At 40.5% G+C, this 14,743-nt stretch overlaps 1 protein-coding gene across 7 annotated transcripts in view; it reads right to left on the bottom strand.

Annotated features, from left to right (window-relative positions):
- The window catches only part of heatr5a (HEAT repeat containing 5a), a 117,471-nt gene that overhangs the window by 64,387 nt on the left and 38,341 nt on the right, over positions 1–14,743 (bottom strand). For all 7 annotated transcript variants that reach the window (XM_059649206.1, XM_059649201.1, XM_059649200.1 and 4 more), the window contains 3 exons: positions 7,571–7,734; positions 2,371–2,546; positions 1,578–1,683 (listed from right to left, as the gene is read on the bottom strand). In XM_059649206.1, coding sequence (XP_059505189.1) covers positions 1,578–1,683; positions 2,371–2,546; positions 7,571–7,734 — 446 coding nt within the window. The remainder of the gene's footprint in view (positions 1–1,577; positions 1,684–2,370; positions 2,547–7,570; positions 7,735–14,743) is intronic.

Raw genomic sequence — 14,743 nt, 5'->3', positions numbered from 1 at the left:
TTTTGAAATTTGTTTACTGTGGGGGTAAGTCACTGAATATCTTCAAAAAGATTGCTAATGTGCATTGAATAAAAGTTTATTGCATAGAAGAGGGATTTAAAAACTTTATATTAACAAGAACTTTGGAACGGTATCCTTACAAATATGTTACAAATAAAGATTTTACCCTTTTACCCTCAACAGTACAGATTCTCAATTCTCAATGGAAGGTGACTCATTATCTTTGTTCCAAGTTCCTGGTTCAGTGAGTAAATGGTGTCTTTTCAGCAAACTTCTCTATTCACTTGATGCTATCTTCTCTAGTTAATGTGTCCTCATGAAATAAAGCGTGAACACAATTCACATTTCCTTAAAGTGTTCCTTAAACTCATGCATTCAACGGCCATGCAGCCTGACGCTTTGAAGTCTTGCTTGTGGAGCTTTTCTCTTGCTAACTTCAAAGCCAGTCAAGACTTGTTTTCTTCTGCCTTGATTGCTGTGGAGAATTTTGAGCTGCCCTGCTGATATTACAAGTCTTTTTCGCTCTGAATGACCTGTTTCTCTTGTTCAAAAACATTTATTTCATTCCCTAACCCACGGAACGATTTTGTCTTTCCAAAGCAACATTTCTCTGTCACGACCTCCCTGTATCACAGGTCACCATATAGGAAACAGTCCAATTTCTTTCTTCACTTCTATGCTTTATTTTCTAAAGCACCACACTATTCAACTCAGTTTAATTTTTAAAATGCCTCATTTGATGTATGTAAACAAATTGACATTACCCATAACCACACACACAACACAAAAATTGAAACTGAAACTGACTCCCATTTTTCAGGTCATATTTATTCTGAAGGTCACCGTTACATGCAACACAAAGCACAGGCAGGCACAACGTCACAACCTTACATCTTTGAAGTGACAGAAGGAAATGGTGCTTATGGAACTGTGAATAATAGGGTCCTAATGGGCTCCAGCATCTCTGAGGTGGGTGGAGTGAGCCTTCCCCTCCTAAACTACCTTCACCTCAGCACCAGATTCTGATCTGCTCCAGCTGGGATCCCAGCCTCCCCAATCCCTGGGGAGTCGTGCAGACACTGATGAAGTGGTGCACAGAACCTTAAGGATGAGGTGATACAAATTTGGTAGAACAGACATTCAGAGAAACAATAAAAAGTAAAGGATACTACCCTAAAGGTGTATAGGTAGAGAGATCTGGGTGTCTATGTGCATAATTCATTAAAGCAGTCTGGTGGAGGCAGCGGTTAAAGCATACAGTGCAAGAGGTTTAACTCTTAATTTTGACTCTGTGGGTTAATGAAAAATCTTCAAAATGCCACAAAATTCATCTTTATGATCATTTTGAATAACATAATTGCAGTCAATTTTCAGCAAACATCATGTTGGTTGTTCATGTCTTTGATACATTGAGACTGTCAAGTAAATTTAGTGCAAGGCTCTATATAGGTCCAAAATGAAATAATTAGTCCATTAGTATGAGCTCAAATCACATCCAGCTTCTGTCATTTCAAGTTAGCGAGAAGTCTTGAGTTCCTTTATATCCTTTGGGAGTATTATAACAACAACGTGCTTACCTTCAGTCCATAGCAGAATGCAGCAAAAACATTTAGCTGTACAGTTTGCTGCTTTAATCCTTTAGTTTGCTTTATGGATTCTGTAAATTGATCCAAAATCTGTGCTCTAGGGAAAAATGATATGCTGTGTGTATTATTCCAACCGTTGACTGTGGAGATTGATAACTATATTGAATGGTTATAGTGAAACCAAAATCCAAACAGTAATCCCAACATACACTGTTGAAAAATTGGAGATTGTGTTTGAGCAAAATAATAACATTCCTAACTGGTGCAAGCAGATACATGTTTCTATTTAAAAACCAATCCTTTTGAAATACTTTTGAAAAGAAATGTTGAAAATTATTATAGACTAAAAATTTCACAATAGATGAAGTTTAGATTTTGTTGTAAACCGATGTAAAATCAGCACAGGTTAACACAATGGATTTTGAATTTTTTAAAATATCAGTGTATAAATATGAAGAATAGATTGTTTCAAAGCCTGATTTTGTATTCATTGCAATTCTGTTCTCTATTTGCAAAGAATATGAAAATCCATACATTGCATAAAAGCTACAATCAATCTGAAGCATACAACATCTTCTATATGGAATCCGTTACAAAGCTGAAAGAAGACATCAGAATAATCATTCGCACAACGCTGTTCAGGGGAGTATATCAGATTACCAAAGGAAGGGATAATTTTGCAACTGAAATGATTTTACTCCTTACTGTACACATTTCAATTTTAATGCTTGAGCTTAACAAATATTAACAAAAGATTAAGGTCATAAATTCTAAAAAACAATACCTGTGCTTGACGTCCAAACAAGGAAATATCACTCCGAAAAGCTCAACTGCTGCTCGGATCATTGATAGGACTGGAGGAAGAGGTGTAGGTACAAGTTCCCCATCCGCTAATCTCTGATAGATGGTAAAGGGATCATGTTCAAGGCTTCCACCTCCCAAGATACCACCTAATTTTAACTGTTCAAGGAAAACAGTCAAGCTTAAACATCTACAAAAACAAACACTGTGAGCAAATAAATATATGGAAATTTAACTGAAGGATGTCTTGTTAAAAAAAAATTCTTATTTGATACCAAGCACAAAGAGAACAAGTTTCATCCAAGATTTCCTGTATCAGTCCTACTAACTAGGATTTAATTCTAAAGCAGGATCAAGGTGGTGTGCACGTCATGGTCCAATTTCAGGAGAAATGTTATTTATTTGAATTGGACAGGAGTTTAGGTATCAACCAAGAAGATAAGAGGTAGACACTGTGAAGGCTGATGCAGCTTTCCTCAGACGTACAGCCCAGTACTCCATATTTCATCTAACCAAGCCTTAATATTGTTGAAGCATGACTTCTGCCCTGTATTCTAGTCCTCTAGATCTAAAAGCCAGCATTTCAGTTGTCTTTTTAATTGTTTTCCATACCTGTTCACAACATAATAATCATCTTTGTACTTGCATTCCGTTACGCTGCCCCACTCTCAGCACTGACGCCCTCCCCAGCCAAACCACCACTTCCTAATCCCCAGCCTCTGCCTCAAGTCCCTTCGGACTTTACAGTTAAGTCCAAAGTAGATGATGATACCACCAGCCCAAAATCAATCTAAAAGGAACAGTTCCTAAATCAAGAGGACTTGGTAAAATTATATTTGGGGAATTTGTACAAACTTCTTTTAAACTCAAGACCAGAATCTTCTGACCCAACAAATTTGTCACTTTTCAGTGCCTTTAATTTCTCTAATACTGTTATCTTAGAACATAGGACATAAAACAGGACAGCACAGTACCGGCCCTTCAGCCCATGACGTTGAGCCGAACTTTTATCCGAAACCTAAGGCCGATCTTACCTCCACTGCTACCTTATACTATCATCCATAAATTATCCACTATCACCTTGATAGTGTTAATTTTGTTGAATCTCAGAATCAATAATAGTTTCTTCAGCTATCTGACATTCACCACAATAAGCACTGAAGCAGTGTAATTATAATAATTGTTATTAGATAAACATTTCTGGAATATTGATCTGGAGCAAATCTGGCTCAGGTTCAATGTCAACTTGTTGCAGAAGACTGGAGAGACTTGAGCTTTTATCTTGAAAATGACTAAGTCACAGGAATGGAAAGGTGAGGACCACGGGACAGGCAGTCAGAGATAGAGCTAAATTCATGAGAGCTAATTGGAATTGGGAGTTATGTCACAATAGAGAGAAGAGCTAGCTGCTTGGTGAGTCTCTGCTCGGTTGTTAAGGTCTTTTCTATTCTTGAATTTAAACATAATCTGCAAATTGGTATCAAAGTTAATAACATACATAAAAGGCAACATTTGGAGGGGAAAATATAACTAAATATTTAAAACTGACAGCATTTCAAGTGATGCGTCAAGGCCATATGGAAGCTGTTCCATACCAACATGGCACATCGCAAACATGTCTACAATAAACGTTTGAATTTTGAGCAGCTCAGACTTTACGAGTTGGAGACTGACTACAGACACGACAATGCACAGGGAGAATGAATGTTACCTGGAAGATTTGTACAAGACAGCAATCTCTCCACTTAGGGTCTTCCATGTGATCATTTGTCAGGGACAGTGAATCAAATAAAGGGATCTAGAGTGCAGGATGGTCTGGAATTTTGCATTTGCCCAAAAGATGCATGGTCCTCTCGGCCTGTTTGGATTAGTACAAGGGCTGCAGGGCAGATGTACAAACTGACTGTGACAAGATAGTACAGCAAGCCACTAGAGTGGGGGAGCAACAAAGAATGTAGTAATAGTAGATCTGGAAAGACGTTCTGCATGCAGCATATGAGGAGCTAGGCAATAAATTGAAAAGCACAACCTCAAAATTATATTCTGATTATTACTTCAGCTGTGTGAATATTGGTGAGAAATGAAGAGATAGTACAAAGACTGGTTTGGGAGAAGAATATTCTGACTCATGGAGACATGGTACCAGTACTGGGTGGGGGTTGGAGCTGTAACATTGAGAAGATCCACACTTAAAACTGTGCTGGGACCATTGTTCTCACAACCTTCATGGCTACGACAGAAGAGATGGTTTTAACCTCAACAGGAGGACATGGTCATTGGATCAATTGTTGCAAGGTATAGTATACCTAAGAGGAAAATAGTAACATGGGAAATGAGATTCAGAAATTGCAGGAAGAGATGGAAAAAGAATCATGGCAGTAAACCAACAATCAAAACCAGATGCTACAATTAACAAAAGGACCGATCTAAAGACGCTATCTGAAAACAGAGCTTTCATAATATAATGAAAGAATTGATAGCACACTTGGAAGAAAATCTGATAGCCGTTACAGAGACATATGTTCAAAATGACAAGGATTGGGTCCTGAAAACTGAGGAACATATAACATGCAAGAAAAATAGGAAGCTACGTAATGGTGAAGAGAAATTACTGATCAATCAAGGGTGGCATCTCTCCAATATTTCCAGTTGACTTTGGTCAGAAGATCAGAACACACAATTGGTTTGTGCTGAGATAAGCAATAGGAGAGCAAAGAACTCACTAGAAGGAGCGGTTTACATAATCCTTAATAGTAACTACAATGTAGGATGATTATCCAAGAAGAAATATTTGGTGCTGGTGATAAAGGGGCATTAATAACCATGTGTGACCTTAGTTCACATAAACTGGAAAAGTTGGATTGGCAGGAGTAACCTGGATGAGGAGTTCATAGAATGATTTGAAATAGTTTCTTACAGCAGAATGTTTTGGAACTAACCAGAGAGCAGATTATACTGAGCTTGGTATGATGTATTATGACAGGGTTAATTAATCACCTCAACTTAAAGGAACCTCTCAGTAGTAGCAACCACAACATAACTGAATTTTACATCCAATTCAAAACAGGGAAAATTAGGTGTCTTTTAAATCAAAATAAGGGAACCATTTGAGCATAAAAAGTAATCCAGCTAAAGTGAACTGGGATTCTAAGCTAGGAGTTCAATCAAAAATGACACAGTACAGACACTTAAGGGGATATTTCAGAATACTCAAAATTAGTACACCCCCACTAAAAATTAGTACATCCCTACCAAAAAGAAAATTTCTAAAGGAAACACCCGTCATCTGATACATTATCTACTGTTGTTTATATTCTTACCAATCACCTACTTCAACTTTTTGCAGTTATATATTCTTTTCTTAAGTATGATGCTTTCCAAGTAGAACAAAGAACAAAGAAAATTACAGCACAGGAACAGGCCCTTTGGCCCTCCAAGCCTGCGCCGATTGAGATCCTCTGTCTCAACCTGTCATCTATTTTCTAAGGGTCTGTATCCCTTTGCTTCCTGCCCATCCATGTACATGTCCAGATATATCCTAAAAGACACTATCGTGTCTGCGACTACCAGCTCCGCTAGCAACCTCCCATGAACTTTCCTCCTGTCACTTGGAGCTCATGACCCCTAGTAATTGAGTCCCCTACTCTGGAGGAAAAAGCGTCTTGCTATCCTCCTTGTCTACACTCCTCATGATTTTGTAGACCTCAATCAGGTCCCCCCTCAATCTCCATCTTTCTAATGAAAATAATCCTAATTTCCTCAACCTTTCTTCATAGTTAGCACCATCCATACCAGGCAACATCCTGGTGAACCTCCTCTGCACCCTCTCCAAAGCATCCACATCCTTTTGGTTATGTGGTGACCAGAACTGTATGTGGTACTCTAAATGTGGCTGAACCAACGTCTTATACAACTGCAACATGACCTGCCAACTCTTGTACTCAATACCCCGTCTGATGAAGGAAAGCATGCCGTGTGCCGCCTTGACCACTCTATTGACCTGCGTTGCCACCTTCAGGGAACAATGGACCTAAACACCCAGATCTCTCTGTACAATTTTCCCCAGGACTTTTCCATTTACTGTATAGTTCGCTCTTGAATTAGATCTTCCAAAATGCATCACCTTGCATTTGCCCGGATTGAACTCCATCTGCGATTTATCTGCCCAACTCGCCAATCTATCTATATTCTGCTGTAATCTCTGACAGTCCCCTTCACTATCTGCTACTCCACCAATCTTCGTGTCATCTGCAAACTTGCTAATCAGTTATGGGAAGTAGTTATGGAAATAAGTGTCAGTCCTCAACAGACTGAGAATGGGAAGTTAATAGATCATATTGAAATTGCAGTTAAAACGAACAAATATTTTGCTTCTGTCTTCACTCTTGAGAATCCAAAATACATTCCAAAAACAACTGTAGGTCAGAAGGTGGAATGGAGGGAGGAACTTACTGAAATTATAATCAAGAAAGAAGTGGTAATCAGCAGACTGAATTGTGGGCTGCCAAAAGTTTGCGTAAATGCATCTTTATCTGATGGACAGGATCCGCGCTGCAGTCTCAACTTTACAGCTTACATCAATGACTTAGATGAAGGGAATGAACATTTGCGGATAATATAGACAGGAAAGTATCTCCTAAAGAACACAAAGTAGTTACAGATGGGTATGAATAGGTTGAGTGAATGGACAAAAACCTGACAGTTGCTCATATTCTAATGGGGGTACAAGAGTAACATCTTTACCAAGAAAGTGGTTGGAAAGTAGAATATTCTATCATGAAATGAGTAATTGATGTAAATAGCATCTTTCCACTAAACCGAAAGCTACACAATGGGTAAAAATAGTATATGATGATAAGGCAGATTAGGAGAAATTGTACGTCGACACTGGCATATACTAATTAGGCCAAAAGGTCTTTGTTTCAAATGCTGTTCAAGCCTAAATAGGGCATATTGTTATTTATAATAGTTTGGCTGTGAGGTCAGAGTCAGAGACTTTTTTTAACTACCCATCACCTTTGAGCCCTTTGCATTTATAAAATTAAACCAACAGGAAAATGATCCAATAAGCTTCAACTTTCAAAGCAACACACCCGTGGTAAAATTATTTCAAGATTCTCAAACATGGCAGTGAGATAAATTTCAAAGTATTGCCCATCAAGCATTACTTTCACATAATTTACCTGCTCCTCAATAAATCGATGATCAGTTTCTTGCAACCAGGCTCCAAGTAGCAGAGCATCATCCTGATGACAAAGGGATGGAAGCAAGAAGGTAGCAGCAAACATTTGATTATCAGCCAGAGTCAATTCTGCGATCAACTCTTTCAGAACAGAATTAAACATCCCTTTGATGAAAAACAAATTTTTCAAAAAGTTATTCAAAAAACATTTTTATTATACAAATTACATCATGATTATTACACCATATGTATAAAATGATCAAATGATGCATCACATGGAGGTATCTTTTGCTTGAATCAGACTTCTATTCATATTGAAATAGACAATTGCTGAAATTGCACTTTTTGCACAAATGTAAATTTAAATTACCCCATATACACAAACTATGTAGATAATAATGGGAAATCTTCTTGAAATGTTTGAATTATTAGATAACTAATTGCAGCATCATACAATTAATGAAACAACTCGGATGGATCTGCATTTTTCATGATTTCAATATGTTCGAAATGCTTTAAACCCAGTGAAGTACTTTTCAATTCTAACACTGTTGCAATATCAGAAACACAACATCCCATATGTGCACAGCATGCTAATAACCACAGAAAGATCACAATGAGATCATGTAGTTGTGAGTTGACTGAGGACACAGCATGGACCAAAGGCTCCTCTTCCTATAATGCCATGGAAGCTGAGAGGGTTAGTATGGTTTAACACTACACTCCGATCACATCAGACAAACTAGATTACGTGGCCAAATCTCTAAATTGAGACTTGACCTCAACCTTCTGACTCAAGAGATGACAGTGCTACCGCTGAACAAAGAACAATAATTAAGAAAACCAAGTTATATTTACCTTGACCAGAATTTCAGATTGAAGGGATCAGAATATTTCAAATTCTCATATAAGTTCAATTTCACTGTGTCAGATATTTTACAACTATTTTCTATTCTGTTACCTTGCTGTTCATTGCTTACTTTTGTTTATATTTGGACTTAGTCTCCAAACATGGCAAGTACAAGGCTGAATAAGAACTGTTAACAATCAGGAGAAGGTGGGAGGCAAGAAGATGTACCCAGATTCCAGAGCGTTCAGAGACTCAAAATATTCTGTAAAAGGGGTGAGTTCTTTTAAAAAAAACATCTGCAGTGATGTTGACTTTGCAATTTGTTTATCAATGTTACATTAGTATTACATTTAAGAATATATCAAGTATGTAGCAAGAAGAAATGCAATAGTGGCTGTGAATGAATCTGTTTTGCTATGATGCAATTTGGTAGAACATTTTGGTAAAAGTGAATGAATAAAACATTAAACAGGGCTGGGATATTTTGTGCTGACCTAAATAAAAATCACACAAAATTATTAACTGACGTTTGATCAGGAGGAAACACAACCAATTGAGATGTTAAAGATATGAGAATCATGCACTGTCATTTGTTCCTGCCTGTCCAAATCTACCAACCATGTTTTAAGAGAAAAACTTGCACGAGTTGTCTCTGTGAAAATGGCAATGACTAGAAAGAATTTCTCATTGTGCCAATTTACTAAGTTACTAGTAAATGTTGCACGTAAATATAAAATGGACCAAAGAGTAGCAACAGAATGAATCTAGAACAAGAATGCAATAATATGACAAAGATATTTTATAATTGGTTCTGTTTAAATCAAAACACTATCAATTGGTTGCACGCCAATGCAATTTAGGTCAGAGCTAATAAAAAGCAGTCTTTTGTCTACAATTTTTTGACAAATACACTGGACTGCAGAAAATCAAGGATAACTCAAAATCTAAATGTTATCTCGTAGATATAGAGCTATTATAACAACTGGAAAAACAGATTGTACTGCAAGGCAGTTAATTTGACTTCTTAATTAAAACATCGAAATAATGAACTATTAACAAAATAGTGGATATGCAACATGTATACAAATCTAACTTAGGGTCAAGACTAAATTTCAGTTGGCCCGATGCATGACCTGCTTGGAACAGAAACACAAATAGGCCCCTCTCTAGACTGCTCTGCCCTTCAACCGGATCATGGCTGATTATCTAGGTGCAGAAAAATCACTCTAACCATCAAATATCTTGATGTTATTAGAATCTACAAATCTACTGATCTCAGTCTTGTAGCTACTTGGTGACCAAGCTTCCACAACCCCCAGGCTTACAGCATTTCAAATAGCTAATATGTTCCAAGTGAAGAAACATCTCGTTATCTTACTCCCAAAAGAGTTGCCTCTTATTCTGAAACTGTACTTACTAGTTCAAGACCCCATTCCCAGTTAAAGGAAATATCCTTTCTACATACTTCTTTTCTCTCCATGATAAATTTTCTAAAACTCAATTACAATATCTCTCATTCTTCTAAATTCCAGATAAAACAGGCGGTTTCATCAATTGTTCATTGCACACAGTCCTGTCATCTTAGGAATTACTCTGATGAGATTTCACTGCACTTCCTCTCAGAAAAGTACATCCTTCCTCAGGTAAGGAAAACAAAACTCCACACAATACTGAGATAACAAGGTGTGGAGCTGGATGAACACAGCAGGTCAGGCAGCATCAAAGGAGCAGGAAAGCTGGCTTTTCGGGTCTGGGCCCTTCTTCAGGAAATGGGGAAGGGGGCTATGAAATAAATAGAAAAAGGAGGAGGTGATGATAAAAGATGATTAGTGGAGCAGATAGGTGGAGAAAAGACGGACAGGTCAGGGAGGCGGGCATGAAGCCAGTAAAGATGCGTGTAGGTAGGGAGTCGGGATGGGGTTGGTCCTTGAGGAGGGAGGGACAGGTACGTGGGAAGAAAGATGGGCAGGTCAAGGAGGCGGGATTGAGGCTCGGAGAGGTGAGGTGAGTGCAGGTAGGAAGTGGAGGTGAGGTTTGGTCAGTGACGTGGGAGGAGTGGATACGTGGCAGAAAAGACGGACAGGCCAAGAGGTGGGGACAAAACAGGGGAGGCTGTTCTTGGGATGAGGTTGGGGGTGGAGAGATTTTGAAGCTTGTATAGTCCACATTGAGACCATTGGGTTCCCAGGCGGAACATGAGGTGCTGTTCCTCCAGTTTTCAGGTGCCACTGTTATGGCACTAGAGTTGGACTAGGATGGACATATCGTCCAAGGAGTGGGAGGGGGAGTTGAAGTGATTTGCGAGTGGGAGGTGTTGTTTGTCACAAAACGAGCATAGACAGTGTGAGGGCTGAGATGCAGGCAACGTGAGCGATACTGTCGAGGGCGTTTTCGACCAGGGTGGGGTGGAATTGCATTCGACCACTGTGTGTGTTGGGGGGAGGGGGGGAGGGGGATAGAGTTGCATCTCTTGTGTTTCCCGCACCTCAGCCCTCACACCCCCTCCCTGCAATAACTACAAAGACAGAATTCCCCTCATCCTCAAGTATCGTCCCATCAACCTCGGATTCAACACATCATTCTCCGCCACCTGCAATCCAACCCCACTACCAATGAAATAATAATAAAACCTAGATCTATTTGGATAGCAACATTTCACAATCTCTCAACTATTTGAGAAATGTTCCGCACTTTCATTCCTCCAACCAAAATCGACAACTTCACACTTATCCACATTATATCTCACCTGCCATGATCTTACCCATTCACTTAGCCTGTCCAAATCGCTTTGAAGCTTCATAGCATCATAGAAGCCCTACAGTGTGGAAGCAGGCCACTTGGCCCAACAAGTCCACATCAACCCTCCAAAGAGCATCCCAACTAGACCCATTCCCTATCCTATCCTATCCCTGCATTTCCCAATCTCGACACTGTGGACAATTTAGCACAGTGAATCCATTTAACCTGGGCCATGGGAGGAAACCAGGGCACCCGGAGGAAACCCATGCAGACACAAGGAGAATGTGCAAAATCCACGGACACACGAGGCTGGCGTCCCTGGCACTGTGAGGCAGCAGTTCTAGTCACTGAGCCACTTCTTTGCATTATCCTCATAAACACACATTCCCACCGAGTTATGTATTGTTTGCAAATTTGGAAATAGTATGTTTGGTCCCCACATCCATTGAGATGAAGTGTGATCAGCTAGGGCTGAAGCTCTAACTCTTGCAGTATTCTACTAGTTACAGCCACTGCAACATTCAAAGATGCCTCAGAAATTGCATTATTCATCACTGGGCCACAAAATTATTTCAATAAACTGCATTTTGCAGCTGACCAGTTAAGTTGAAAGCTTCCTGGTCTCACAAAATCCTGCCACGGCAGATGGTGGAATTGAATTTTAAAAAACTCAAAATCTGGCATTAGGAATCTACTGATGACCATGAAATCATTGTTGATTGTTGGAAAAACCCATCTGCTTCACTAATGTCCTTTAGGGAATGAAATCTGCATCCTCACCCGGTTTGGCCTATGTGCAACTCCAGACCCACAGCAATGTGGTTGACTCTCAACTGCCCTCTGAAATGGCCCAGCAAGCCATTTATCTGTACCAGTCGCTACAAAGTCTCAAAGAAATGAAATCCGGCGGCACGGTGGTAAGGACTGTGGCCCACTGTGCCAGTGGCCCAGGTTCAATTCCAGCCTCAAATGACTGTGTGTGGAGTTTGCATGCATTTCCTCCAGGTGCTCTGGTTTCCTCCCACAGTCTGAAGATGTGCAGGTAAGGTGGATTAGCCATGGGAAATGCAGGGTCACAGGGATAGGGTGGGGGGCAGGGGGGCGAGTCTGGGTGGTATGGTCTTCAGAGAGTCAGTGTAAACTTGTTGGGCCAAATGACCCATTTCCACACTGTGGATTCTATGGATAACTGGCATCAACCAACGCACTGCAAAAGACAACTGCAGAAAAAGCGCTCTCGACCCTGCAAAGTCCTCCTCACTAACATCTGTGGGCTAGTGCCAAAATTGGGAGAGCTGTCTCACAGACTAGTTAAATAACAGCCTGACATAGTTATACTCACAGAATCATACCTTACACACAATGTCCTAGACACCACCATCATCTTCCCCAGGTATGTCCTGTCTCAATGGCAGGAAAGACCCAGCAGAGATGGAAGCACACTGGTATACAATCAGGGGGGAGTTGCTCTGGAAGTTAACAACATTAAGACTGGATCCCGCAAGTCTCATGACTTAAGTTAAACATGGACAAGGAAACTTTCTGCTGATTACCAAAGACCGTCCTCCCTTGACCGACTAATTGGTACTCCTGTATGTTGAGCATCAGGTAGAGGAAGCAATAGGGATGGCAAGAGCACAAAATATGGGAGATTTCTATGTCCACCACCAAGAGTGGCTCGGCAGCAGTACTACTGATCAAGCTAGTCAGGTCAAAAAGGAGACAGCTGCTAGATTTGGTCTGCAGCGGGTAGTGAGGGAACCAACAAGATGGAAAAATATACTTGACCTCATTCTTACAATCTTCCATGTGCAGATGCATCTGTCCATGACAGTATCAATAAGAGCCACCACTGCACAGTCCTTGTAGAGGTGAAGTCTTGCCTTCACATTGAGAATGAGCTCCATCATGTTATGTGGTCCTATTACCGTGCTAAATAGGACAGGCTTCGAATGGATCTTGCAACTCAAGGTTAGGTATTTGCGAGACACTGTGGGCTATTAACAGCAGAACTGTCCTCCAGCACAATCTGTAACCTCATGGCATATCTCCCACTCAACCTTCACCATCAAGCCAGTGAATCAACATTGGTTCAATGAAGAGTGCAGGAGGGCATGGGAGTAGCAGTACCAAGCATACATGAAGATGTCAACCTGGTGAAGCCACCAAACAGGACTATTTGCATGCCAAACAGCACAGCAGCAAGTGATGGACAAGCGAAGCTATCCCACAACCAACGGATCAGATCTAAGTTCTGCAGTCCTGTCACATCCTGTGATCAATGGTGGTGGACAATTAAATAACTCACTGGAGGAGGCAGCTCCACAAATATCCTCATCCTCCAAGATGGAAGGGTCCAGCACATTAGCGTAAAAGACAAGGCTGAAGCATTTACAGCAATCTTCAGCCACATGTGGTGAATGGATGATCAATTTCTGCCTCCTCCAATAGTCCCCAGTATTACAAATACCAATCTTCAACCAATTCAATTCATTCCACCTAATATCAAGAAACAGCTGAAATCATTGAATAATGCAAAGGCTACAGGCCTTGACAGCATTCTGGCAAAGGTACTGAAGACCTGTGCTCCAGAACTTGTTGCTCCCCTCGCCAAACTGTTCCAGTACAGATACAACACTGGCATCTACCTGACAATGTCGAAAATTGCTCAAACATGTCATGTACATAAAAAGCAGGACAACTCCAACCCAATTACCAATCCATCAGTCTACTGTCGATCATCAATAAAATGATGAGAGGCGTCATCGACAGTGCTATCAAGTAGCACCTGCTCAGCAATAACCTGCTCGGTGATGCCCAACTTGGATTCACTCAAGTCCTAATCTCATCACAGTCTTGGTTCAAACATGGACAAAACAGATGAATTCCAGGGGTGAGGTGAGAGTGACAGCCCTTGACATCAAGGCTGCATTCAACCGTGTGTGGCGTCAAGGAGTCCAAGCAAAACTGGAATCAATGGTTATCTGGGGCAAGCTCTCCTATGTTTGAAGTCATAGTTGACACATAGGAAGATGACTGTGCTTGTTGGAGATCAGTCACCTCAGCTCCAGGATATCTCTGCAGGAGTTCCTCAGTGTAATATCCCAGGTCCAACCATCTTCAGCTGCTTTATCAATGACCTTCCCTCCATTATAAGGGCAGATGTAGGGATGTTTGCTGAGGATTGCAGAATGCTTGGCACCATTCATGACTCCTCAGATACCGAAGCAGTTCATGTCTAAGTGGAACAAGATATGGACAATATACAGGCATGGGCTAACAAGTGGCAAGTACATTTGCACCACACAAATGCCAGGCTATGACCATCATCAGTCAGAGACAATCTAACCACCGCCTCTTGACATTCAATAGTGTTACCATCACCGAATTCCCTACGATCAACATCTTGAGAGTTATCATTCATCAGAAACTTAATTGGACTCACCACATAAATGCAGTGGCTACACCTGCAGGTCAGAAGCTAGGAATACTGCCGCGAGTAACTCACCTCCTGACCCCCAAAAGCCTGTCCAGCATCAACAAGGCTCAAGTCATGAGTGTGATAGAATACTCCCCGCTTGTCTG

The sequence above is a fragment of the Stegostoma tigrinum genome, chromosome 10 (genome assembly GCF_030684315.1).
Source record: "Stegostoma tigrinum isolate sSteTig4 chromosome 10, sSteTig4.hap1, whole genome shotgun sequence".
NCBI classification, from domain to species: domain Eukaryota; kingdom Metazoa; phylum Chordata; class Chondrichthyes; order Orectolobiformes; family Stegostomatidae; genus Stegostoma; species Stegostoma tigrinum.
The sequence above is the reverse complement of the archived record's forward strand: the minus strand, read 5'-3'. Positions and strand labels throughout refer to the sequence as shown.